We start from the raw sequence: 27,528 nt of genomic DNA, 5'->3' as shown, positions 1-27,528 counted from the left end.
CAGGCAAAGAATAAATGGAGTCCAATATGAAGATAGAAGCGTCTCTGTGTTGCGAGGCAAGATATATGCAACGGCGACACAATATTGCATCATTCTCTGCCTGACTCCTCATGGTAACATGGAGAGCACTGACGAGTTTTCACTTTTCACCTCCCCCACGCCCCATTCATCCCCCCCCCCCACACTTGAAGGGGGGGGGGGGGATGCTTCAGTCCGGGAGCTGTGGTTCCTGATGTCCATGTGGAAGTGCACGCTGTGCGGCCTCCGGTGGTAGCCGTGGTTGATGTGGTGCGTGGCCATGGGGCACCTGCCCGCGTGGGGGGTTGCCCACACTCCCGGCGGTGCTCCTGTGGTGGTGGTGGAGGACGGTTCGAAGGACCAGCGACCTGAACCAAAGTGTACGAGACAATCTTTCGGTTGATCTTCCCCTGGTGGGGTGGGCTGACGTGGGGGAACATGAGGGCTTGGTGTCCTCTGTGGAGGCTGCTGGTGGTGTACCTGCGGCTCCTGTGGTGACTGATGGTAGTTAGGGGATGATGGTGGTGAGGGGGTAGTGGTGGTGGCTGTGCTTGTTTGGGGGGGGGGGCGGGATCCGGGAATGGGGACATCGTTGCTGGTGTTATTTGCTTTAAATTAACTTGTATTTTCAAAAAGTTTTTTGTTTTGCTTTACTCCCTTTTTTGCTTTTCCCATATTTGCATTGCATACTTGTGCTGCTTTTTTGTTATATTGTGTGAGCATAGCATCAGCTGGGTATAACCGCAGTTCCTCGTTCCACGTGACAGGGTAGAGGACATGTTAGACTCTGATCTCTCACTCTTCTCTTTCTCTCCTTCCCTTAATCATTAGCGGGAGGAGAGATGGGAGGAAGTAGCATAATGAGAGAGGGACAGGAGGAGGCCCAGTGAGGCTGAACAATATGTGGCTGCCACCAATAACAAAAAATAATATATAATATGTCTCGGGAGGTCTGGGAGGAGTTTTAGCAATTACCTCGGAAAAGACATTTTTAGACATTAATGTCTCATTCCGGAGTAATGGTCGTGGGCGCCATTACACTGGATTGAATGTTTCATTTTTGGCTTCAACGTGTCGAAGGCAAAGGCAGAGTGTTCGATCACCGGTGAGGGGAAATGAACGAGCGAGTGTACTCAGTGCCGGTGCTAGCGGGGGCGGTGGGAAGGGGTTAAACTGCAGATCTTGGGTCCCGCCTCTCAACATTTAGTCAACATTTGTCCTTGTTCCCTAATTTTGAGGGTTCTGTTATAGCCACTTTTGAATCGTCCATGTAGAGTTTATATCCACCAATTAACTCTCCACTTCTTGAACAAATTAACAAATCCACACGGGCCGTGATGAGGGTTCGAACCTTCGTCCGGGATGATCCCAGACGCGCCTTAATCGACTGAGCCACAACATGGTCTCCACTTCTTCACTACTCTGACTTACAAGTCGTTTAAAATACTTCTATTTCAACTTTATGATCTCATTTTCCATATAAGTCTCCTCAGTCATGGCACACACATATCGACTATCCCATCTTTTCCTGCGTTGTAAATATATTTTGTACGTAGTGATCATGTCTCCCTGGTCTCTTTTTTTCCCCTATGAACGTTAAGATTTTTTAGCCTTTCTTCATAAATTTGCAATACTAGTGCAGCAAATTAGCATTTGGCAATGCTAATTTCCTGCCCGGGGGAAACTATGGTAGCACTGCAAGGTAGCAACTGACAGCTGGTACCTAGTGTTAAAATGTGTGATGCTGCAGCCTGCCAGAGAGCCTGGTACCTAGTGTTAAAATGTGTGATGCTGCAGCCTGCCAGAGAGCCTGGTACCTAGTGTTAAAATGTGTGATGCTGCAGCCTGCCAGAGAGCCTGGTACCTAGTGTTAAAATGTGTGATGCTGCAGCCTGCCAGAGAGCCTGGTACCTAGTGTTAAAATGTGTGATGCTGCAGCCTGCCAGAGAGCCTGGTACCTAGTGTTAAAATGTGTGATGCTGCAGCCTGCCAGAGAGCACAGGTGTGACGCATCAGTGATGCACGATACCAACCTTCAGACTCCCAGGCACTCGCTAGTATATCAGATGTCAAGGGTTGTCGCCCGGAATTTACGGGCTCTCCATAGCCCGTGCTACATGGAATTTTTTTTTCCAGTAGCAGAATCTACTGGAACAAAGTAGTAGATATGATAGAGCTCGAGAAGCTCGGGAATCTGTACACCAGTAGATTGACAGTTGAGAGGCGGGACCAATGAGCCGAAGCTCAACACCCGCAAGAATACGTCAAAGTGGGGCTTCTCAAGGCTCGATCCTGGACTCATTACTGTTCCTAAATAATGTGAATGACGTACTCGAGGAAGTGAGTACATCCTGCGTACTCACGTGTTTACACGTGATGCTAAACTAGCGATGTGTATAATTACAGGAATAACTTTTCAAACTCCAGGAGTAGGCTGGCAAATGTCTCTTTGAGATATATACAAGAGTTGTTACATTCTTGTACAGTCACTAGTACGCGTAGCGTTTCGGGCAGGTCCCTGGAATACGATCCCCGCCGCGAAGAATCGTTGTTACAACCAAGTACACATTTTACTGTTGAGTTAAACAGAGGCAACAGTTAAGGATTTGCGCCCAGTAAATCCTCTCCGGCCAGGATACGAACCCATGACAAAGCGCTCGCGGAACGAGAATGTTCCCCCAAAAGTGTAACGTATTGAATATGGAAGGAGGAAATAGGAGGCCAAAAGCAATCTTCACCATAAAGGTATGTACAGGCATCTACAGGTATGTTGACAAATTATAAATTATATGTGTTCTGGCCAGTGTCGTTGCACAACTAGAAACAAGTTATATACTTGAATAAACAAAGTTAATATTTATTAAAAGTTGTAAAAACTTAAGTCAAGCATACATTGAGGTCTGATTAAGACCTCTTGTGCCCTACGGAATCCTTTTGTGCAACTACTCACAGGATGACTGGGACACACAATGAACTTGACGCCTCTGGCGCCAACAATCAATCGAATGGAAGGTAGAAATAAGAGTCAAAGGCAAATAAGAGTTGAATAAATGTACGCAAATACTCGTGCGCTTCATACAGGAGATCAACAGGTGGAATGCACTCAAATAAGTTCTAGAAGCCTCTTCATCCACAACTTTATAGCCAGACTACAAAGAATTCGAGCGGCATGATGATTAACATAAAACGCAACAGATGCGTTTACCTTGTAGGCGGGGCACGAAGAGGTAGTAAATCTCAGTTTCCTGTACTCAGTGTTAGGTACTTACACGTGACTGGTAGTGTGTGGAAGATGAGGCTTCTCTGGGTCAGCTTGGCGTTGGCAGCAGCAGCAGCAGCTGGTGGGATGGTCGGCCAACCAGGGGAGTCAGTGTGGCCTTTACCACGGTTATAGCCGGACGTGCGTCGCTGCCACTCTCACACTCCCTCTCTCACACATCTCGCCTCCCCTACCTTACACCAGCCCACGTGACCCCACTTGCCACCTGGATAAGGGAAGCTGTGTTGACCACTTGGTGGAGTGTGATAAGACTACTTGATGGTAGCGTCTGGGGATAGTTTACTATTGGCTGGTGGCGATGGGTGTGTGGCCGGTGGCTGATAGTATATGTTAGCGTGGTGATGTGTTGTAGTATGGCGTGGTGTGTAGTGGGTGGCGGGGCAGTATAGTGCAGTAGTGAGCCATGTGTGTTGGCTCAGTCTTCTAACTCCCAACTTAGGCCAAGTCACTCCCGTGCCGCCCGAAGCAACAGTTGCCAGCGGACCAGTTAACTGGTGACAGGAGGGACTGCTGTTGCTCCTGCAGGAGCAGCTTCAGCAGTCATCTGGCTCAGGAAGACGTCACCACCACGACCCAATGTGTGGTGCTGGAGACTCCTCCATGTGTCGTCGCGTCCTGCTGACTCTCACAGGTATTGTCCAGCCCGTCCTAGACTGTTGACCCCCTTCCCTCAGGTATTGTCCAGCTCGTCCTAGACTGTTGACCCCTTTCCCTCAGGTATTGTCCAGCCCGTCCTAGACTGTTGACACCCTTCCCTCAGGTATTGTCCAGCCCGTCCTAGACTGTTGACCCCCTTCCCTCAGGTATTGTCCAGCCCGTCCTAGACTGTTGACCCCTTTCCCTCAGGTATTGTCCAGCCCGTCCTAGACTGTTGACACCCTTCCCTCAGGTATTGTCCAGCCCGTCCTAGACTGTTGACCCCTTCCCTCAGGTATTGTCCAGCCCGTCCTAGACTGTTGACCCCTTTCCCTCAGGTATTGTCCAGCCCGTCCTAGACTGTTGACCCCTTTCCCTCAGGTATTGTCCAGCCCGTCCTAGACTGTTGACCCCTTTCCCTCAGGTATTGTCCAGCCCGTCCTAGACTGTTGACCTCTTCCGTCAGGTATTGTCCCCGTCCCAGACTGTTGACCCCTTGACCACTTCCCTCAGTTATTGTCCCGTCCCAGGCTGTTGACCCCGGCCAGTATGTTGGCTCCTTCCCACAGGAATTGTCCTGTTCCAGTCTACTGACCCATTCCCTTCCCTTAAGTATTGTCCCATCCCAGCTTCCGGAACAGTCTGTTGACCCATTCCCCTCGCTAATATTAGTCTACTGACCCCTTTTCTCCCCTTGTACAAGTTTCCAGACCCCTTTCTCATTATCATACGAGTCTGCTGACGCGTTCTCTCCCCTCACCCGAGAGTCTAATGAACAGTTACTTTAAATATATGAAAGCTTACAGCTGCCTTCCGTGCCCTCCGACCACAACTCCATTTCTCATTCCTGGTAACTAACACTATTCCATTGGTACGGTGACGCTTGTGTATATTATCCGGTGGTCAAATAGGAGTGTGATTATATTATCTGAGACTCAAAACGTGTGTTGAGTGTGCTTGGTTATGGGTGTATCACTTGTAACCTGCGTTTCTGGCATTTGGTGGGAACCAGGGTATGAGTTATTGATGTTGGTTATATTAGAATATAAGGTTTATGTTGTTGCTGATGCTGATGGACTGTCGCGAGGTGGTGTGACTTGAGGAGGGAAGGTGTGTGTGTGTGTCGCTGCGAGGGGGGACGTCTTGCTGGGTGTCGCTGCGAGGGGTGACGTCTTACTGCGTGTCGCTGTGAGGGGTGACGTCTTGCTGTGTGTCGCTGTGAGGGGTGACGTCTTGCTGTGTGTCGCTGTGAGGGGTGACGTCTTACTGCGTGTCGCTGTGAGGGGTGACGTCTTGCTGTGTGTCGCTGTGAGGGATAACGTCTCACTGCGTGTCGCTGTGAGGGGTAACATCTTACTGTGTGTCGCTGTTACGACCTCATGCTCCGCAGCATCGCTGGAACCCATAGCCTGGACAATAATCAATTTGTGTTTAGGGTATAAAAAAGGGTTCAAACACTCCAGTTTACTGAGGCATATAACATAGGTCACCGTAAAGTAATAAGAAAACTACCGTTCTCTACAACTCAGATTCTATCACATTATCCAGCTTCTTAAAGCTTTGCAAGATCATCAACAGCCCCAAAACTGCATCCCCTCGGCACTAGCTGACACCAGGCTGGACACTAGCGCCTATTATGCTGCTAATACAATTACAGAATGGTGATGTCACTCCCATTAATCAGAGAGGTTGAGGAATCACTTTCATAACACAGCACAATGGCATCACTTAAGATCCTCAGGTACCCACCTCAATAATACATATAACAGCACCTACCACCTGGTATAAATGATGTACATCAGTAGAAACTGATCCATCTACCACCTGGTATAAATGATATACATCAGTAGAAACTGATCCATCTACCACCTGGTATAAATGATATACATCAGTAGAAACTGATCCATCTACCACCTGGTATAAATGATGTACATCAGTAGAAACTGATCCATCTACCACCTGGTATAAATGATGTACATCAGTAGAAACTGATCCACCTACCACCTGGTATAAATGATGTACATCAGTAGAAACTGATCCATCTACCACCTGGTATAAATGATGTACATCAGTAGAAACTGATCCATCTACCACCTGGTATAAATGATGTACATCAGTAGAAACTGATCCATCTACCACCTGGTATAAATGATGTACATCAGTAGAAACTGATCCATCTACCACCTGGTATAAATGATATACATCAGTAGAAACTGATCCATCTACCACCTGGTATAAATGATGTACATCAGTAGAAACTGATCCATCTACCACCTGGTATAAATGATGTACATCAGTAGAAACTGATCCATCTACCACCTGGTATAAATGATGTACATCAGTAGAAACTGATCCATCTACCACCTGGTATAAATGATGTACATCAGTAGAAACTGATCCATCTACCACCTGGTATAAATGATGTACATCAGTAGAAACTGATCCATCTACCACCTGGTATAAATGATGTACATCAGTAGAAACTGATCCATCTACCACCTGGTATAAATGATGTACATCAGTAGAAACTGATCCATCTACCACCTGGTATAAATGATATACATCAGTAGAAACTGATCCATCTACCACCTGGTATAAATGATGTACATCAGTAGAAACTGATCCATCTACCACCTGGTATAAATGATGTACATCAGTAGAAACTGATCCATCTACCACCTGGTATAAATGATGTACATCAGTAGAAACTGATCCATCTACCACCTGGTATAAATGATGTACATCAGTAGAAACTGATCCATCTACCACCTGGTATAAATGATATACATCAGTAGAAACTGATCCATCTACCACCTGGTATAAATGATGTACATCAGTAGAAACTGATCCATCTACCACCTGGTATAAATGATGTACATCAGTAGAAACTGATCCAATAAAGGTACACAGCATACATTATACTAGTAGGTCAAATAATCTTATGAAATTGACACGCAGGTCAAGAGCAAGACGCCACACATCTTCCTCCCTGGGAAGATCAAAGAGCAGTGACGGCTCAGGCCGGGCAGGGGCTATCTTGAGGTTATCTTGAGATGATTTCTGGGATTTTTAGTGTCCCAGCGGCCCGGTCCTCGACCAGGCCTCCACCTCCAGGAAGCAGCCCGTGACAGCTGACTAACACCCAGGTACCTATTTTACTGCTAGGTAACAGGGGCATAGGGTGAAAGAAACTCTGCCCATTGTTTCTCGCCGGCGCCTGGGATCGAACCCAGAACCACAGGATCACAAGTCCAGCGCGCTGTCCGCTCAGCCGACCGGCTCCCTGGGTGAAAGAAACTCTGCCCATTGTTTCTCGCCGGCGCCTGGGATCGAACCCAGAACCACAGGATCACAAGTCCAGCGCGCTGTCCGCTCGGCCGACCGACCGACCGACCGACCGGGGCGGGAGAGACACTGTTTCCAAATCTATAAGTCAGCCGACTCTCCTCTTTCAAATATCATCGGCTCATATCCAGACATTTCTCCATCAAAAACGTCTAAATCATTCCATAAATAATCAAGTGTTATAATATACAACTTTACATTAGAATACATATCAATAAATCAATACTTAATAGATTATATATCATGATATATACATAAGTCAACAGAGAATATATATTAGCAAGACATGGTAATATTGGCTAAAGACGGTACGCAAGGGGGGAGGGGAGAGTTAAGGGTGGATTTCAAGACGTTACTGGTCAGCCGTTATACATAAGTATACATGAAATAAAGTAAAACATCATATATCAACATAAGTCCCAAAACCTTGCCTCTGAGGTATACATCTCACAGTACCAGAATATAAATGACTTAACATGACAACAGGACAACGCAGTGAACAGCAATGAAATGCATATATCACAGTATACATGCTTGTCATACATTAATTATATAAATGTATACATTCTACATCATAAGTCACATAGCATGTCCTATACAGCAATACATATCATTCCATACTATTAGCACAAGTGTTTTCCTAAGCTAGAAGACATTAGGCTTCTGCTATTTACTATACTTCCAATATACCCAAAATACATGACACATACACTTGGTACTGAAATATAATATGCGTAGATATATTAAGCATGCATTGGCAATACGTAATATATATATTATAGTATTGTCAGGAGATTATATAGATATAATAATATTTCTGATACTAGGCTAATCAGCCAGGTTATCACAATACAGTTTGAACGCATCATACACCAGCCACAGTATGATCATACTGGTGTATGTGTGGTCATAATAGTCGCTGTGAGGGGAAACATCTTGCTGTGTGTCGCTGTGAGGGGAAACATCTTGCTGTGTGTCGCTGTGAGGGGAAACATCTTGCTGTGTGTCGCTGTGAGGGGAAACATCTTGCTGTGTGTCGCTGTGAGGGGAAGCATCTTGCTGTGTGTCGCTGTGAGGGGAAACATCTTGCTGCGTGTCGCTGTGAGGGGAAACAACCCAAATGTGAAGAGGAGCGAGAGTTTTAATATTTAAATTTAGCTCCCTGGTTGGGGCCCTTGTCGGCCACGTGGGTGGACGGAACTTCACGAGTCACGAGTCTTCAGTTCCAACTTTCATGCCTGTTGTTATTCATTATTTTTGCTCTAATGAAGCTATATTATGAATATATTTGAGTTGATGCAAAATGTAAGAAATCCAAGTTAGTATAAGTCATTTATTTCCAGTATGTCGGAAATAGGTTCCTATACGGCTAATTGATAGCCAGGTGTGTCATCACCAGTAGTTGTGTTAGTGATAAACAGGTGTGTGATAGCCAGGTGTGTGTTTCCCAGGCGTGTGTTACCACCAGCGGGTTGGTGGCTCATCTGCTGTGTCGCTCAATTATCTACCTATTTTCAATTGATATTTAATATATTCATAAATAATCCAGGCATCGGCAAATTTTATATTTATAGAACACTTGAAACAGATTGTCGCTACTAAATATAAAATTCAGATTTGAATTCTGTATGCGAGAAAATCTGCGAACATATTCTGTAATTTAAATATTGTGTTATTTTTAAACTGTATTCCTTCTGATTGGCAGGTCATCTGAAGCTTATAATCAATACATGGTTCTGTATGTATACCTTTTTTGTATATATATATATATATATATTTATATATATATATATATATATATATATATATATATATATATATATATATATATATATATATATATATATATATTTATATATATATATACGTATCTGGTTTTTCGAAACTATATGCAGGCGATGGGTCACAATAACGTGGCTGAAGTATGCTGACCAATCCACACACTAGAAAATGAAGGGACGACGACGTTTCGGTCCGTCCTGGACCATTCTCAAGTCGATTGTGAGACCATTCAAAACTATACATTTGTGTCTAATAAAATATTACTACCAACCAGATTTACCCTCCATAGTAACATCTATAATCTCTTTAGGGGGATACGTAGAGTTATTTACATCGTTAATTTCACAATGAAGCCTAGGATCGTCTGCCGATAATCACATGGCGCTTGTGTGTGTTTGTGAGAAAGTTAGGCAGAGTTGGTCGCGGTCTGATTCGGGGTTCCCTTTGTAAATAAAAAAAATGTCTTGAAGTTAAGTTGTTGAGGTTAAAACGTCTCCCTTGTTTGGTAAGGTGTTGGTAACGATGACTTGGAAATGATACGTCAAGACTGTTGGGCTTTCTTATAATTATTATTATTAGTGTAGTTTTTGGTAAGTTTTGTGTTTATTGAAGTACATATTGGCAAGTTTTATTTTCGTTGTGGTAGATAATGGCAAAGGTTTTTCTTTATTTTGGTAGATACTGGTAAGTTTTTTGTCATTATTGTTGTAGATACTGGCAAGTTTTTTATTTTATTATTGTGGTAGAGTTTAGCAAGCTTTTTTATCATTGTGGTAGATATTAGCAAGCTTTTTTATCATTGTGGTAGATATTAGCAAACTTTTTTTATCATTGTGGTAGATATTAGCAAACTTTTTTATCATTGTGGTAGATATTAGCAAACTTTTTTATCATTGTGGTAGATATTAGCAAACTTTTTTATCATTGTGGTAGATATTAGCAAACTTTTTTATCATTGTGGTAGATATTAGCAAACTTTTTTATCATTGTGGTAGATATTAGCAAACTTTTTTATCATTGTGGTAGATATTAGCAAACTTTTTTATCATTGTGGTAGATATTAGCAAACTTTTTTTATCATTGTGGTAGATATTAGCAAACTTTTTTATCATTGTGGTAGATATTAGCAAACTTTTTTATCATTGTGGTAGATATTAGCAAACTTTTTTATCATTGTGGTAGATATTAGCAAACTTTTTTATCATTGTGGTAGATATTAGCAAGTTTTTTTTCATTATTGCGGTAGATAGTAGCAAGCTTTGGCTAGCCAATTATTGTGATATTGTGAAGCCTTTTTTCATTATATAGTTACTGTGCTTGGGTTGTTTAATTGCAAATGGTTAGTTCAAAAGACCAAGATCATAGCCAAGCAATTAAAGATAAGAGTATTAACACTGGGAAGACAGGCGGTGTCGTATCGATAATCTATTGATGTAACACAGGGAATCAACATTATCTCAACTAATAGGTCGCGTTTTGTACGCTCTGGAAAGTAACGTAACAAATGCAACCTACTTTGAAAAGTAACGACGCACCAGAATCTACGTTTTCTATGCGTTGGACTCGATAGGTTAGGTGGGTTGCTTGGGTTCTGTTTAGACTTAAAAGGATGATATGTTTTATTCAGTGGTAGATAAAGAAAACGGGGCTTAGGGACCACCCATAACAACATACCCAACTTGAACAAAAGTCAATTGCATCTTTTAACGTTACTGTTGAGCCGGGTAATTTAACTGAATGTTAAAATTATAACTCGCATTTAAAAATAAAACCTGATTTCCCTAAGACTTTTGTGAGAATAGTTTTCCGTTCCAGTGATAGTTGAGGCTTATAACAGTAAGTAAGTTATCTAATCTTCTGGACTATAGAGGAGGGAATATTTTGCCCAAGTCTATGACATCTCGACTATACACGAGAGAGAGAGAGAGAGAGAGAGAGAGAGAGAGAGAGAGAGAGAGAGAGAGAGAGAGAGAGAGAGAGAGAGAGAGAGAGAGAGAGAGAGAGAGAGAGAGAGAGAGAGAGAGAGAGAGAGAGAGAGAGAGAGAAAATGCAAGATTGAACCTGTGAAGAGCAGAGGTGCCATAGGCACAATCAGAGAGCACTGTATAAACATCAGGGGTCCGCGGTTGTTCAACGTCCTCCCAGCGAGCATAAGAAATATTGCCAGAACAACCGTGGACATCTTCAAGAGAAAACTGGACGGTTTTCTAAGAGAAGTTCCGGATCAGCCGGGCTGTGGTGGGTACGTGGCCCTGCGGGCCGCTCCAAGCAACAGCCTGGCGGACCAAACTCTCACAAGTCGAGCCTGGCCTCGGGCCGGGCTTGGGGAGTAGAAGAACTCCCAGAACCCCATCAACCAGGAGAGAGAGAGAGAGAGAGAGAGACAGACAGACAGACAGACAGACAGACAGACAGACAGACAGACAGACAGAGAGAGAGAGAGAGAGAGACAGAGACAGAGACAGACACATAAGGAAGCAGCCACTCACCCCAGACGATCTAGGCCCATCCCGTCAGACTACACTTGGCATAACACACCTGGTCCACCACCTCTCCTGTCTCGAGTTCGCTTATCTTGGCCAGGCACTGCACCGACCACCACTACGTTGCCCGTTACTCAAGCCACATAAGCTCATACGTAAGCTCTACGGGCTATTCATGCCCGTGCCACCTCTTGGGTGGCTTAATCTTCATCAATCTCACACGTGTTATAATGTGTTTTGTCTATAAACACAAATGAAAATAGTATGTCAAAGGGCTTCTCTATGACTTTCAATTTAAAACATCAGGGACCATCCCTGAGTTCCCTAAAAAAGCATAATAACCTAAATTACATATCAAGGATTTTACTAATTTAATTACTGGAGGTGTAGAATTGTGCTTTTAATAATACTATTACCAGAAATGGAAATTGTTATCTAATTTGTCCATTTACAAATTGCCTGTATTTACTTTAATGCTTAAATAAATTTGTTTCGTGCTAAATGTAACTTGAAAGGCTCGCTATAAAAGGTATATTATCAACAGCTGTCTACAAAAGGCATATTATCAACAGCTGTCTACAAAAGGCATATTATCAACAGCTGTCTACAAAAGGCATATTATCAACAGCTGTCTACAAAAGGCATATTATCAACAGCTGTCTACAAAAGGCATATTATCAACAGCTGTCTACAAAAGGCATATTATCAACAGCTGTCTACAAAAGGCATATTATCAACAGCTGTCTACAAAAGGCATATTATCAACAGCTGTCTACAAAAGGTATATTATCAACAGCTGTCTACAAAAGTGCTGCATCATGGATCTAAACAAAAAAAGCCACAAAATCAAAGTATCATACAGCTCACTCAAAAAAATTAAAATCGGAGCACATCAGATTATTTAGCAAAATTACATAAATAATTATGTAATTGAGCCCAACAAATATAATAAACGTGTTTGTAGGCCTACCATGGCTTGAGATTGACGGCACTTGTAGACTTAAATGGTATTAAAATTCTGAGAATTATTTGTTTATTTTTTTTATGTTCCATTTTTGTATAATTTGGTAACTTAATAAAAAAAAGACGGAGGGGGCTTAATAAAAAAAAGACGGAGGGGGGGGGGGGGCGTTAATGGGTAGCTTCAAGTATATGTTAAGAACATATGTATGAGTAAGTTTGGGTGGTCAACATTCTTCAACCACGTTATTGTGACTCATCATCTACATTCATAAATTGTTGATCTATGTTTGAATTCATTATATACGAGATAGCAGTAAACAAAATAAATTCTGGTTATGTTTAATTGTTTAATTTATGGCTAGAATTTGTTTATATCCAAAGTTATCGTCAAACCATTTCAGCCGGAGCAGCGATGTGCTCTATAGACAGACTAGCGGCATTAATTGACCTGACTTACATAGAGCTTCGTGAAATTCCATCAGGTTGCTATCGGCTGTGGAGGATTTACGGCGACACAGTTGATCTTGTTATGAATAAGTTAGTATAGTGTGTGAACATTGATGAGTATCACCGCCAGGATGGTGGCAAGTGGTTGACGTGGTGGTGTGGTTGACGTGGTGGTGTGGTTGACGTGGTGGTGTGGTTGACGTGGTGGCAAGTGGTTGACGTGGTGGTGTGGTTGACGTGGTGGTGTGGTTGACGTGGTGGTGTGGTTGACGTGGTGGTGTGGTTGACGTGGTGGCAAGTGGTTGACGTGGTGGTGTGGTTGACGTGGTGGTGTGGTTGACGTAGTGGTGTGGTTGATGTGGTGGTGTGGTTGACGTGGTGGTGTGGTTGACGTAGTGGTGTGCTTGATGTGGTGGTGTGGTTGACGTGGTGGCAAGTGGTTGACGTGGTGGCAAGGGGTTGACGTGGTGGTGTGGTTGACGTGGTGGTGTGCTTGACGTGGTGGCAAGTGGTTGACGTGGTGGTGTGGTTGACGTGGTGGTGTGCTTGACGTGGTGGCAAGTGGTTGACGTGGTGGTGTGGTTGACGTGGTGGCAAGTGGTTGACGTGGTGGTGTGGTTGACGTGGTGGTGTGCTTGACGTGGTGGCAAGTGGTTGACGTGGTGGTGTGGTTGACGTAGTGGTGTGGTTGATGTGGTGGTGTGGTTGACGTGGTGGCAAGTGGTTGACGTAGTGGTGTGGTTGATGTGGTGGTGTGGTTGACGTGGTGGCAAGTGGTTGACGTGGTGGTGTGGTTGATGTGGTGGTGTGGTTGACGTGGTGGCAAGTGGTTGACGTAGTGGTGTGGTTGATGTGGTGGTGTGGTTGACGTGGTGGTGTGGTTGACGTGGTGGTGTGGTTGACGTGGTGGTGTGGTTGACGTGGTGGCAAGTGGTTGACGTGGTGGTGTGGTTGACGTAGTGGTGTGCTTGATGTGGTGGTGTGGTTGACGTGGTGGCAAGTGGTTGACGTGGTGGCAAGTGGTTGACGTGGTGGTGTGGTTGACGTGGTGGCAAGTGGTTGACGTGGTGGTGTGGTTGACGTGGTGGTGTGGTTGACGTAGTGGTGTGCTTGATGTGGTGGTGTGGTTGACGTGGTGGTGTGGTTGACGTGGTGGTGTGGTTGACGTGGTGGCAAGTGGTTGACGTGGTGGTGTGGTTGACGTGGTGGTGTGGTTGACGTGGTTGTGTGGTTGACGTGGTGGTGTGGTTGACGTGGTGGTGTGCTTGACGTGGACGTGTGGTTGACGTGATGGTGTGGTTGACGTGGTGGTGTGGTTGACGTGGTGGTGTGGTTGACGTGGTGGTGTGGTTGACGTGGTGGTGTGGTTGACGTGGTGGCAAGTGGTTGACGTGGTGGCAAGTGGTTGACGTGGTGGTGTGGTTGACGTGGTGGTGTGTTTGACGTGGTGGTGTGCTTGACGTGGTGGTGTGGTTGACGTGGTGGTGTGATTGACGTGGTGGTGTGTTTGACGTGGTGGTGTGGTTGACGTGGTGGTGTGGTTGACGTGGTGGTGTGGTTGACGTGGTGGTGTGGTTGACGTGGTGGTGTGGTTGACGTGGTGGTGTGTTTGACGTGGTGGTGTGGTTGACGTGGTGGTGTGGTTGACGTGGTGGTGTGGTTGACGTGGTGGTGTGGTTGACGTGGTGGCAAGTGGTTGACGTGGTGGTGTGGTTGACGTGGTGGTGTGGTTGACGTGGTGGTGTGGTTGACGTGGTGGTGTGTTTGACGTGGTGGTGTGGTTGACGTGGTGGTGTGGTTGACGTGGTGGTGTGGTTGACGTGGTGGTGTGGTTGACGTGGTGGCAAGTGGTTGACGTGGTGGTGTGGTTGACGTGGTGGTGTGGTTGACGTGGTGGTGTGGTTGACGTGGTGGTGTGGTTGACGTGGTGGTGTGGTTGACGTGGTGGTGTGGTTGACGTGGTGGCAAGTGGTTGACGTGGTGGCAAGTGGTTGACGTGGTGGTGTGGTTGACGTGGTGGCAAGTGGTTGACGTGGTGGTGTGGTTGACGTGGTGGTGTGCTTGATGTGGTGGTGTGGTTGACGTGGTGGCAAGTGGTTGACGTGGTGGCAAGTGGTTGACGTGGTGGTGTGGTTGACGTGGTGGCAAGTGGTTGACGTGGTGGTGTGGTTGACGTGGTGGCAAGTGGTTGACGTGGTGGTGTGGTTGACGTAGTGGTGTGCTTGATGTGGTGTGGTTGACGTGGTGGCAAGTGGTTGACGTGGTGGCAAGTGGTTGACGTGGTGTCAAGTGGTTGACGTGGTGGTGTGGTTGACGTGGTGGTGTGGTTGACGTGGTGGTGTGTTTGACGTGGTGGTTTGGTTGACGTGGTGGTGTGGTTGACGTGGTGGTGTGGTTGACGTGGTGGTGTGGTTGACGTGGAGGTGTGGTTGACGTGGTGGTGTGGTTGACGTGGTGGTGTGGTTGACGTGGTGGCAAGTGGTTGACGTGGTGGTGTGGTTGACGTGATGGTGTGGTTGACGTGGTGGCAAGTGGTTGACGTGGTGGTGTGGTTGACGTGGTGGTGTGGTTGACGTGGTGGTGTGGTTGACGTGGTGGCAAGTGGTTGACGTGGTGGTGTGGTTGACGTGGTGGTGTGGTTGACGTGGTGGTGTGGTTGACGTGGTGGTGTGGTTGACGTGGTGGTGTGGTTGACGTGATGGTGTGGTTGACGTGGTGGTGTGGTTGACGTGGTGGTGTGGTTGACGTGGTGGTGTGGTTGACGTGGTGTGGTTGACGTGGTGGTGTGGTTGACGTGGTGGTGTGGTTGACGTGGTGGCAAGTGGTTGACGTGGTGGTGTGGTTGACGTGGTGGTGTGGTTGACGTGGTGGTGTGGTTGACGTGGTGGTGTGCTTGACGTGGTGGCAAGTGGTTGACGTGGTGGTGTGGTTGACGTGGTGGCAAGTGGTTGGCGTGGTGGCAAGTGGTTTACGTGGTGGTGTGGTTGACGTGGTGGCAAGTGGTTGACGTGGTGGTGTGGTTGACGTGGTGGTGTGGTTGACGTGGTGGTGTGGTTGACGTGGTGGCTGTGTGGTTTACGTGGCTGTGTAGTTGACGAGAAGGGTGAGGGGTTCTTCAGATGGTTCCCCCTGGATGATTCAAACTGTTCCAGCTCTGTTGTGTGTAAGAATAAACCATTATAGAGTCAAAATAAATCACCTGTTCGAATAACTACTAATGAACATTATTCACATTTGTAAACAAACAGCCATTGCAGGAATGTTGGTCTCGGGGGGGGGGATATCACCTAAAAATTTCGGTGGAGTGGAGTCTCTTCACCGGCTGTTAAACTATTTACCAAGTTCTCTCTCCTAGGCTACTCGCTTCATTATCCAGGGACTGCTAGGCTTCTCACTCGGGTATGGATCATATATAATAACTGGGGCATAACATTGGTGTAGTTTAACATTTAGTAACTGATTAATATAGCATTATACTTTAATGCTAGGCATGTAATATCATCTGAAGCTTTTCCAAGATGTTAATATTGTAATGGTTTTATTGCAGGTAAGAGAGCTGTGGTGAGCTGGCCATTTGCAGGGAGCATGAAATGTGCGCCCCATTGGCTGTGGATCTCTAAATGTGAGTTATGTATGTATGTATGTATGTATGTATGTATGTATGTATGTATGTATGTATGTATGTATGTATGTATGTATGTATGTATGTATGTATGAACGGGAGTGAGGTTTGGTGAGAACTAATTTATTTATTTATATACAAGAAGGTACATTGGGTTTGTGAGAATACATAGCATAGTATTTACAATCTTGTAAAGCCACTAGTACGCGCAGCGTTTCGGGCAAAATTTTTAATAATTAAATGTTATTATTGTGTAATATATTATTTTATAATAATATAACATATTATTATATATAATATAATATAATATTATATAATAATATAATATATATAATATCTAATATGGCTCGTTATCAAATGTTAGAATACCGGATAATGTGGTAGAGATACGGCCCCTCCTTGCTAGGCTACCAGATAATTTAGTGCTTTTAAAATACATTATCTTTTTGTTTTCTCTTTATTAAATAATATACAAGTATAAATGTCATATATACATTAATTTACAAGGAAAATGCTACATTTAACCCAACACTGTTCTAAATGTAACGACACATTATTATATTTAAACTTGTTCGCCACTTGTACGATTTTATGAATGAATTCGCTGTTATTTTGTGATGGTGGAGCAATTTTTGCTCTACAATAGCAGCTTTTGTTTGCTTTTATTAAGCTGATGTTATTGTGTGTGTGTGGAGACTTGAATCGTATGAAACTGGGCTGGTAGGTAGCCTGGATGGTTATCTTATCTTGAGGTTATCTTGAGATGATTTCGGGGCTTTTTAGTGTCCCCGCGGCCCGGTCCTCGACCAGGAGTCCACCCCCAGGAAGCAGCCCGTGACAGCTGACTAACACCCAGGTACCTATTTACTGCTAGGTAACAGGGGCATAGGGTGAAAGAAACCCTGCCCATTGTTTCTCGCCGGCGCCTGGGATCGAACCTAGGACCACAGGATCACATGGTCCACAGTGTTTTAATGCAACACAGTGTTGACTTAAGTAGTGAAGTGATTTCCTGTCCAGCTTGTGGAGACCAAACTGTTTTGTAAATATAATGAACAATAAAGCGACTATCACTTGTTCATGGATCTGAATTATGTTATCGAATCCAGCCCGATATAGAGGTTGATATTTTGGGCATTCTGACTCCAGGTGTAGGGTTAGATTGACTGTATATCAAGTCAGGTCCGCTTAATTCCAGCCGTGGCTCTCAGAACAGCGGATAAGTTACATTATATATCCAGAAGCCGCCTCGTCCCCTGGTTTAGGAATGATAGACTCTTACTTTACACACGGCGCTTACTCCATCGTCATCTACTCCGTAACAAATGTAAATATAACATTAATATATATATATATATATATATATATATATATATATATATATATCTAGGTTTTATATATATATATATATATATATATATATTATATATTATTAAATATGACCGAAAAAGTAAGATTAATAATTCTAACACGAATTTTCTCAATCTTTCGTACATTACGCTTCACTGTTGGAGGTAAATAAAAAATCAATTCTCCAAAATTCATTTTTATTTCTAGTCTGACGCGACACGGGCGCGTTTCGTAAAACTTATTACATTTTCAAAGACTTTAGTTCACAAATACACAACTGAATAGAACTTACGTATCTCCGATTTTATATCTACATTTGAGTGAGGTGGAAGGGCCAGTTATAATAGGAAAACATTTAGCTCTGGTCTTAATCCTTTGTCAGTATCTTAGGCAGTACACTCTCGATTTGTATTATATTATACAAATGTCTAAGATTGCGAAAAATACTTGTAAAAGTCGGTATTTTCTCAGATTCAGATTATGTATAACTTCTCAGTGCAACTCTGAGGGTTTAATTCACCAATGTGTCTTAGAACACTGTTTCGGATCTCTTTAGAATTGTTTATGTAATATAGAGGAAAATTTTACTAGTTCTCCAGGTCGTGTAGCTAAGCTTTCGTTGTTCAAGTTCCATCCTTAAATCCCATCGCTGTTATATGAACTTATCTCCCCTTTCATCTTCTCTTCCACTACTTTCAAATGTTCAATAAACCCTTGAACTATATGTTTAACACATCTCTAACCCTGTCCATGGAGGACAGAAGAAAATGTATATATGCTGGTTAGCATTGTAAATGTCTGGCCACGTTTGTGGTAGAAAATAATAACAATAATATAAAAAAAAACTTTCAAAGCTAATAACGCAACGCACACTCACATATAATGTGAGTGACAACGTTTCCGTCCGTCCTGGCACTATGACGGGTCGAAACGTTGTCTGTTTATATTGGAACGTGTGTGATAAACAAATATATATATATATATGGGTTGATTTATTTGTTCTTAAGTCACGTTATTGTGCCTTTTCTCCACAGTTTTAAAGCTCTTAGTTGTAAACAGATAGAAATGATATTATTCCTCTATCTCCTTTCTTTTTCATTGTCAAATAACGTATTCAGTATCAGATGGTGATCTTAAAATACTACATACACTACGGCGTTCACATTTAGAGAGCAAGCCTTTATGGGGCCCGTGATATTTAATCTCCAATTCTATTGAGTTTGTAAGTATTTACGAAGCCTAATGTATTTATCCTACCTCATTTTGAGGGCAGCAATTATTATTATTTTAGTAGCCAAGCATGTTAAAAATTTAGTTACTTATTGAGTAACTAAAGTTAGTTATTAAGTAAGTAACTTTACATTCGTCATGGCATATTTCAAATAATTATTTTATGCGATGATCGCGCGGCTATAATTGTTGTTAGTGGAAATACCCTGCGAGCAGGATTATTTAAAAAAAAAGTAATGCTAATAAAAGTTTTTAGCGGCAATATTAGTTGTCTCGCTCCGTTCCAAACTCCACCGGACTCATTCTTGTCAAGTGCTTGCAAGTGCGACTCAAATTTATGGGTAGTGGTTTGAGAGCGTTGTGAACAAAGGCATCCTAAAGCTGGTCTTGGGCTAGGCTAACCTACCTCACCCGAGTTATATGGCTCACGGGAACGGAAATAGAATTAATATTTGCAAGTCAGATGCCGATAGGTCGGGAACTAGTTTATCGCGTTCGTAACCGGCAGTTATCTTTCTGAACGACCATTGGCTACAGTATTGTAATTCGTGGAGACTGCAGAATAATGTGATGAAATTTAATTGAATTGAAATTAATTGAAATTAATTGAAATTAAAAATTGAATAATGTGATGTCTCTGCCCGAAACGCATTGCGTAATAGTGGCTTTAGGCATTGTATGTACTAGCTCTATCTATATATTGATCCATTAATGTAACATCACTTGTATGTATGTACCTTACCTGAATAAACATATTTATTTATTTATTTATTTAAAGCTGCTGTCTGCTATGGTCTCATAGCCATTGGTTTAGACTTTTAGAGCATTTATCTTGGAATTTAAATACAATTATTGACGCAAGTGTATTTTTGACATGTATAGACAATCACTGCACATAATGTTTGTTAAGTACGACACAGTATTGAACAATAAATGCTCTTGAGTTGGACTCTGAGGTCGCTTGTAGCGTAGTGTGGCGCGCTCTGCTGAAAATCTTTTGAAGTCCCCCCCCCCCCATCATTTACCTCACACGATTCAACACACACTGTCAAAGACTGTGTAAATATAAACAACACCCTTAAGAGCCTCGTTAAAAAAAAACACCGCTGGTGGGTTTATTATAGTCAAGCATAAACCCCCATCACCCGTTTTTCCTCTCGTGACTTGAACAGCCATCTCGCCGACGATCATAGACTAGCCTGTCCTCCTAAGTTTCCCCAATGTCAAGAAAACGGTCAATTGAAAGTGTCTACTCTATCTACTAGAGAACCCAAAACAGAAAACGGGACAGAACGTCACTTTCGCCAGCCGCTAATATTTTCTAGTTGGCCAATTTTTAGCCTGACGCATACGAGCGAAATGCGACGTTCTTTGTAAGAGTACAGGTTGCATAGGATGCATAAAGGGGCTTAAAAGGATTCAGTTTGATACCTTATCCATTCACAATATATCTCAACAGCAATTTGACGTATGCTGTTTATAACGGGCGCCGTGTACATAAATATTACACATAACGGGCGCCAACGTGTGTACTTTTAATGTTTAGCGCATGGCTCGCCTGGGAGAGGGGGGAGGGGGTTATCACTTGCATGGGGAGGACAGCGAGTATAGACAATCAAAATATTTATAGTCGAGGTGAAATTTTTGTCCTGGATTTTAAGGGAAATTTGTCCTGGATTTTAAGGGAAATTTGTCCCGGATTTTAAGGGAAATTTGTCCTGGATTTTAAGGGAAATTTGTCCTGGATTTTAAGGGAAATTTGTCCCGGATTTTAAGGGAAATTTGTCCTGGATTTTAAGGGAAATTTGTCCTGGATTTTAAAGGAAATTTGTCCTGGATTTTAAGGGAAATTTGTCCCGGATTTTAAGGGTAATTTGTCCCGGATTTTAAGGGAAATTTGTCCTGGATTTTAAGGGAAATTTATCCTGGATTTTAAGGGTAATTTGTCCCGGATTTTAAGGGAAATTTGTCCCGGATTTTAAGGGAAATTTGTCCTGGATTTTAAAGGAAATTTGTCCTGGATTTTAAAGGAAATTTGTCCCGGATTTTAAGGGAAATTTGTCCCGGATTTTAAGGGAAATTTGTCCTGGATTTTAAAGGAAATTTGTCCTGGATTTTAAAGGAAATTTGTCCCGGATTTTAAGGGAAATTTGTCCTGGATTTTAAGGGAAATTTGTCCTGGATTTTAAGGGAAATTTGTCCTGGATTTTAAGGGAAATTTGTCCTGGATTTTAAGGGAAATTTGTCCTGGATTTTAAGGGAAACAACGAAAATAGATCTAATCGAATTGGCGAGGAAGTTATATATTGCCTTCCCCATGGAATTGATCTATCTAGGTCTACGGGTGAGAATATCTATTGTGTCTATCGAGGGTTGGAGGCCAGACATGTGGGTCCAGCCTCACTCAACTTTCATACATGAAACATGTTCGGCAAGAAAAGTGCCATAGGTCAGTCGAAGTCAGCCACAGTGCCACACTTTGAAGAAATATTGGTATCTAACCCTGCCCCCCATTTCTCACCCCCTCCCCCTCCCGTGTGATTTGCATGAAATCAAATCTGAAATATGAATTGTGTTGCCTCGTAAACTTGTTCAACAGTTCAAATGAGTCATTATATAATTTTTCTAGGAGAGGGAGGGGAAGGAGGGAGGAGGAGGAGGAGGTGAGAGAGAGAGAGAGAGAGAGAGAGACAGAGAGAGAGAGAGAGAGAGAGAGAGAGAGAGAGAGAGAGAGAGAGAGAGAGAGAGAGAGAGAGAGAGAAAAAAAGAGAGAAAGAAAGAGAGAAAAAGAGAGAAAGAAAGAGAGAAAAAGAGAGAAAGAAAGAGAGAAAAAGATAGAAAGAAAGAGAGAAAAAGATAGAAAGAAAGAGAGAAAAAGATAGAAAGAAAGAGAGAAAAAGATAGAAAGAAAGAGAGAAAGAGAGAGAAAGAGAGAGAGAGAGAGAGAGAGAGAGAGAGAGAGAGAGAGAGAGAGAGAGAGAGAGAGAGAGAGAGAGAGAGAGAGAGAGAGAGAGAGAGAGAGAAGGGTTATATTTTAGATATATTTATCATAGCTTTAAAACCAGATGTCTATCTGTCTCCATAGTTATGGACCTGATGCATGCTGCTAGTCTCACCAAACTTTGTACGCTGACTGGTGGATGTAGAGGGACAGACAGACGGACGTCGTTATCAACTCCCTTGCCCCTCTTTAAAGGGGGATTGGCCCACTATGCCCCCCGAAGTTAGTGGAGATGAAATTACCGGATCGAGTCCATAGAATGTTATCATTTATTCGTTATTATCAGGGTCACCACGTTCTTGAATCAGAATATGGAACCATTCATATAGATTAGAGATAGCTGCATAACAGCTGACGTGCATAAATATGTTAATATAAAATCTGTGAGAAGCTGGTGTTTATGGAACAAAAGGAGACAATAACAGGTTCCTTGAACACAGAAAACAACATGATCCTGTGTTACAGAGACGATCGAGGGCGGAGTTACCGCTAGAGATCTAGAGGTAACTAGAGGAGTTACCTCTAGAGATATAGAGGTAACTAGAGGAGTTACCGCTAGAGATATAGAGGTACAAACAAAAAATAACTCACGAAAATGCGAGGGAATGGCCATTAAAAGTTCCTTCCATTTTCCTTTCGATCTCAGCTGAACCAACAGGAGGGCTGAAGGGAGCTTGGCTGTGGGGGCGTCGCCGTCTGGGAGATGGGTGGTGGGGGGGTGGCGTCGCTGGGACGGGAGATGGGTGGTGGGGGGGTGGCGTCGCTGGGACGGGAGTGCCCCTGTCAGCCCCCACACACACAGCCCTCCGTCTCTCTCTCTCTCTCTCTCTCTCTCTCTCTCTCCTTCCTGCTGCCTGAAATAGAAGAGTAACTTTCCTTGATCAAGGTTGATATTAGAGTGTTTGGGTGATATTCCTTTTGTGTGTGTGTGTGTGTGTGTGTGTGTATGTGTGTGTGTGTGTGTGTGTGTGTGTGTGTGTGTGTGTGTGTGTGTGTGTGTGTGTGTGTGTGTGTGTGTGTGTGTGTGTGTGTGTGTGTGTGTGTTCTCGGGTGAGTGAGGTTAGACTCACCTCTCTACCCCCTCGGTGACTCACCGTGAGTGCTTGTTTCATCCCCTGTTGGCGACTCATCGTGAGTATTCCAAGGCCATATAATGCCTCATCCATGGCGACTGATTGTGAGTACTCACGACACCCCCCCCCTCCTTGCCTCATTCCTGGCGACTCACTGTGAGTGTTCACGACTTCACATATGAGTGTGACCACTGACCCCCCCCTCCCCTCCCCACGCCTCACACAGGCAGCAGGCAGAATGTAAAGCTTGTCTGTCACCATAACAAATTCCAGTTTGTGTTGAGCGGGCGAATAAAGAGCAATTCTCAATGTGGAACAATTTCGTCCCTCACAGGAAGGGCGGGGGGGGGGGGTGAAGTGAATGAATATTGAAGAGCTGAATGTACCCAGCAAGACGTCGGAGGCCTGGTCGACGACCGGGCCGCGGGGACACTAAGCCCCGGAAACACCTTAAGGTAACCTCAAGGTAACGTGACCCTTCCTTAACATGGGGAATAGGTGGCAATGCGATTGATAAACGACTATGACAAAACGATAGAAAATAAATACCAAGAAGCAAAATTTCGAAGTAATAAACATTCCAGAATGAAATTCAGAACTCGTGAGCCTTGACAAAAACCGTCTTTTCCAACTACCGATTGCAGACGAGGAGTCACAATAACGTGGCTGAAATATGTTGACCAGACCACACACTAGAAAGTGACGGGATGACGACGTTTCGGTCCGTCCTGGACCATTCTCAAGTCGATTGTGTGAGGGTCGGGACCTCCACAGTCGACTTGAGAATGGTCCAGGGCGGACCGAAACGTCGTCGTCCCTTCACTTTCTAGTGTGTGGTCTGGTCAACAACTAACAATTGTATGCACCGTACTAGAACTTAAGATAAATGGAACAGGAATCAACATTCACTTTGATACCAGAATTAATAAAACAAAAATAGACTTAGGAAACTGAGAAGATTCCGTAACCTTAGCACGAGCACACAGCTTCACTTTTACAAGCATCTTGTCCGGCGGCATCTCCAATACCCTCAGTACCGCTACATGTCTTAAAGAAAACTATCATGAAGAAATTTACTAGCAGTGCAAAATGAGGTACTATAAGAAGACCGGCCAAACATCATCCACCATATGACCTAAGAACTCAGGAGGGAAGGGAAGGAATTCTCATGGGAATGCGCCAAGCCATTACGACTATATAGCACTGGGAAGGGGTCGGGATAAGGATTTGGGATGGGACGGGGGAAAGGAATGGTGCCCAACCACTTGGACGGTCGGGGATTGAACCCCGACTGTCTTAACTCTAACAACAAATCGTCAGGGGTGTGGAATACGATCGAGAAGCTAGACAACCAAGTACTAGAAAAACTCCTCCAAGATGAGTCGTCCCACTCCCACAACTGATGCCCAAACATTTGGGGTGGAGGGTAGAGCGACGGTCTCGCTAGATGCAGGTCGGCGTTCAATCCCCGACCGTCCAAGTGGTTGGGCACCATTCTCCCCCCCCCCCCCCCCAAATCTGTTGTCCCATATCTTTATCGTGATCCCTTCCAAGTGCTATATAGTTGTAATGGCTCCCTTCCCTTCTCCCAGTCCATACATCCTCCACTAGCCCTCAGGTCCCACCTCCCAGCCCTCAGGTCCCCTCTCCCAGCCCTCAGGTCCCCCCTCCCAGCCCTCAGGTCCTCCTCCCAGCCCTCAGGTCCCCTCTCCCAGCCCTCAGATCCCACCTCCCAGCCCTCAGGTCCTCCTCCCAGCCCTCAGGTCCTCCTCCCAACCCTCTGGTCCTCTCCCAGCCCTCAGGTCCCCCCTCCCAGCCCTCAGGTCCCCTCTCCCAGCCCTCAGGTCCCCTCTCCCAGCCCTCAGGTCCCCCCTCCCAGCCCTCAGGTCCCCTCTCCCAGCCCTCAGGTCCCACTTCCCAGCCCTCAGGTCCCTCCTCCCAGCCCTCATGTCCCCCCTCCCAGCCCTCAGGTCCCCCCTCCCAGCCCTCAGGTCCTCCAAGCCTCCACCGACTTAACAGCTCCAGAGAGCTCTTGGTCTTGGACGCCCCGTTGCTTCTGGTAGCCGAGATTATCTTTATCACTTTTATGCATTGGATATTACCTCCTCCATTCTCCCCAGAATCCTCTCACATTCCTAATCTTTAGTTCGTTCTTTCGTTTCACTCGTTTCTGTTCACTAAAGAATATTTGTTCTTCCCCAGGATGACTTGGGAGTTATTGAGGGCTGGATTCTTGTGGAGTATTGAGGCAGGTTTGATTGTCAATTACTGTATATCTGGTTGTCTGATTCCTCATGTGACCCTGACTTGGTCATGTTGAGCTCGTACCCAAATGCAATTACCCTGTAAATACACACATACGCTATACACATATATATGTGGGGGCCTCGCGGCTGAGTGGACAGCGCTCTGGGGTCGTAGTGCTAAGGGCTCGGGTTCGGTCCCCGGCAGAGGCAGAAACATATGGGTTCAGAGTTTCTCTGAACCTGGTGACACCTGTTACCTAGCAGTAAATAGGTACCTGGGTGTTAGACAGCTGCTACGGGCTGCTTCCTGTGTGTGTGTGTGTGTGTGTGTGTGTGTGTGTGTGTGTGTGTGTGTGTGTGTGTGTGTGTGTGTGTGTGTGTGTGTGTGGGTGGGTTAGAGAGAAATATATGAAATATATGTAGTAGACATAATAAAGGAAAAATGAAAATTTTCACACACACACACACACACACACACACACACACACACACACACACACACACACACACACACACACACACACACACACACACACACACACACACACACACAGAGGCCCGTAGCCCTGGTGGGCTACGAGGCCCACCAGGGGGCCTCGTAGTCTGGTGGATAGCGCGCAGGATTCGTAATTCTGTGGCGCGGGTTCGATTCCCGCACGAGGCAGAAACAAATGGGCAAAGTTTCTTTCACCCTAAGTGCCCCTGTTACCTAGCAGTAAATAGGTACCTGGGAGTTAGTCAGCTGTCACGGGCTGCTTCCTGGGGTGTGTGTGTGTGTGGTGTGGGGAAAAAAAAGTTGATTGACAGTTGAGAGGCGGGCTGAAAGAGCAAAGCTCAACCCCCGCAAAAACACAACTAGTAAACACACACACACACATATATATATATATATATATATATATATATATATATATATATATATATATATATATATATATATATATATATATATATATATATATCACTAAGAACTCTTTGACCCGGCCAGGATTCGAACCCATGCCGTCCAGGATCACCCCTAAACGTACACAGTACCGTGACCACCGCACCAATGATCGTCTATAAGGATTGGTCAGTCTTGGCGCTTATTAACTAAGCTCCCTGACTGACCAACCCCCGACGACACTCATTAACCCTTATTAACTAAGGGAGCTTAGTTAATAAGCGCCAAGACTGACCAATCCTTATAGACGATCATTGGTGCGGTGGTCACGGTACTGTGTACGTTTAGGGGTGATCCTGGACGGCATGGGTTCGAATCCTGGCCGGGTCAAAGAGTTCTTAGTGATATATGGCTTGCGCGTTCATGCAGCTTTCTCACATATATATATATATATATATATATATATATATATATATATATATATATATATATATATATATATATATATATATATATATATATATATATATATATATATATATATATATATATATATATATATATATATATATATATAAAATTTTAGCATCTCAACATTTGCTGGTTATTTTGTCTGTCATGTATTTTAAGGCGGTGAAGTGGAGTCTGGGAAGTGGAAGGTCTCCATAGGCAGAGTCTAGGTATTTATGGGTCCCTCACAGACCCCACTCGGCCTGGGGGGACAGGGCAGGTAGGGGGGAGGGGGGCAGGACAGGTGGGGGGGGGGACAGGGCAGGTGGAGGGGGGACAGGGCAGGTGGATATCTGTGTATGGGAAGGTTGACTGCTTCCCCTACCCCGGGGTCCAGGAGCCTGATTCACGAAGCAGTTACGCAAGCACTTACGAACGTGTACATCTTTCCTCAATGTTTGACGGCTTTGGTTACATTTATTAAACAGTTTACAAGCATGAAAACTTGCCAATCAACTGTTGTTATTGTTATAAACAGCCTCCTGGTGCTTCGGGGCTCATTAACTGTTTAATTATTGTAAACAAAGCCGCCAAAGATTGAGAAAGGATGTATAGGTTCGTAAGTGCTTGCGTAACTGCTTCGTGAATCTGGGCCCAGGACAGTTCTTGCTTCGTCAGCCATGTTAATAAGTCGCCTCTCCATCGTCCGGGGCCAGCGT

At 44.3% G+C, this 27,528-nt stretch overlaps 1 protein-coding gene across 1 annotated transcript in view; it reads left to right on the top strand.

Annotated features, from left to right (window-relative positions):
• Window positions 1-3,400: 3,400 nt before the first annotated feature.
• LOC123771069 (neuropilin and tolloid-like protein 1) overlaps window positions 3,401-27,528 on the top strand; it is a 152,756-nt gene continuing 128,628 nt past the window's right edge. The window contains exon 1 of the mRNA XM_045763372.2: window positions 3,401-3,929. Coding sequence (XP_045619328.1) covers window positions 3,875-3,929 — 55 coding nt within the window. The 5' untranslated portion in view covers window positions 3,401-3,874. The remainder of the gene's footprint in view (window positions 3,930-27,528) is intronic.

The sequence above is a fragment of the Procambarus clarkii genome, chromosome 65 (assembly GCF_040958095.1).
Source record: "Procambarus clarkii isolate CNS0578487 chromosome 65, FALCON_Pclarkii_2.0, whole genome shotgun sequence".
NCBI classification, from domain to species: Eukaryota; Metazoa; Arthropoda; class Malacostraca; order Decapoda; family Cambaridae; genus Procambarus; species Procambarus clarkii.
This window is presented reverse-complemented; position numbering and strand designations above follow the sequence as displayed.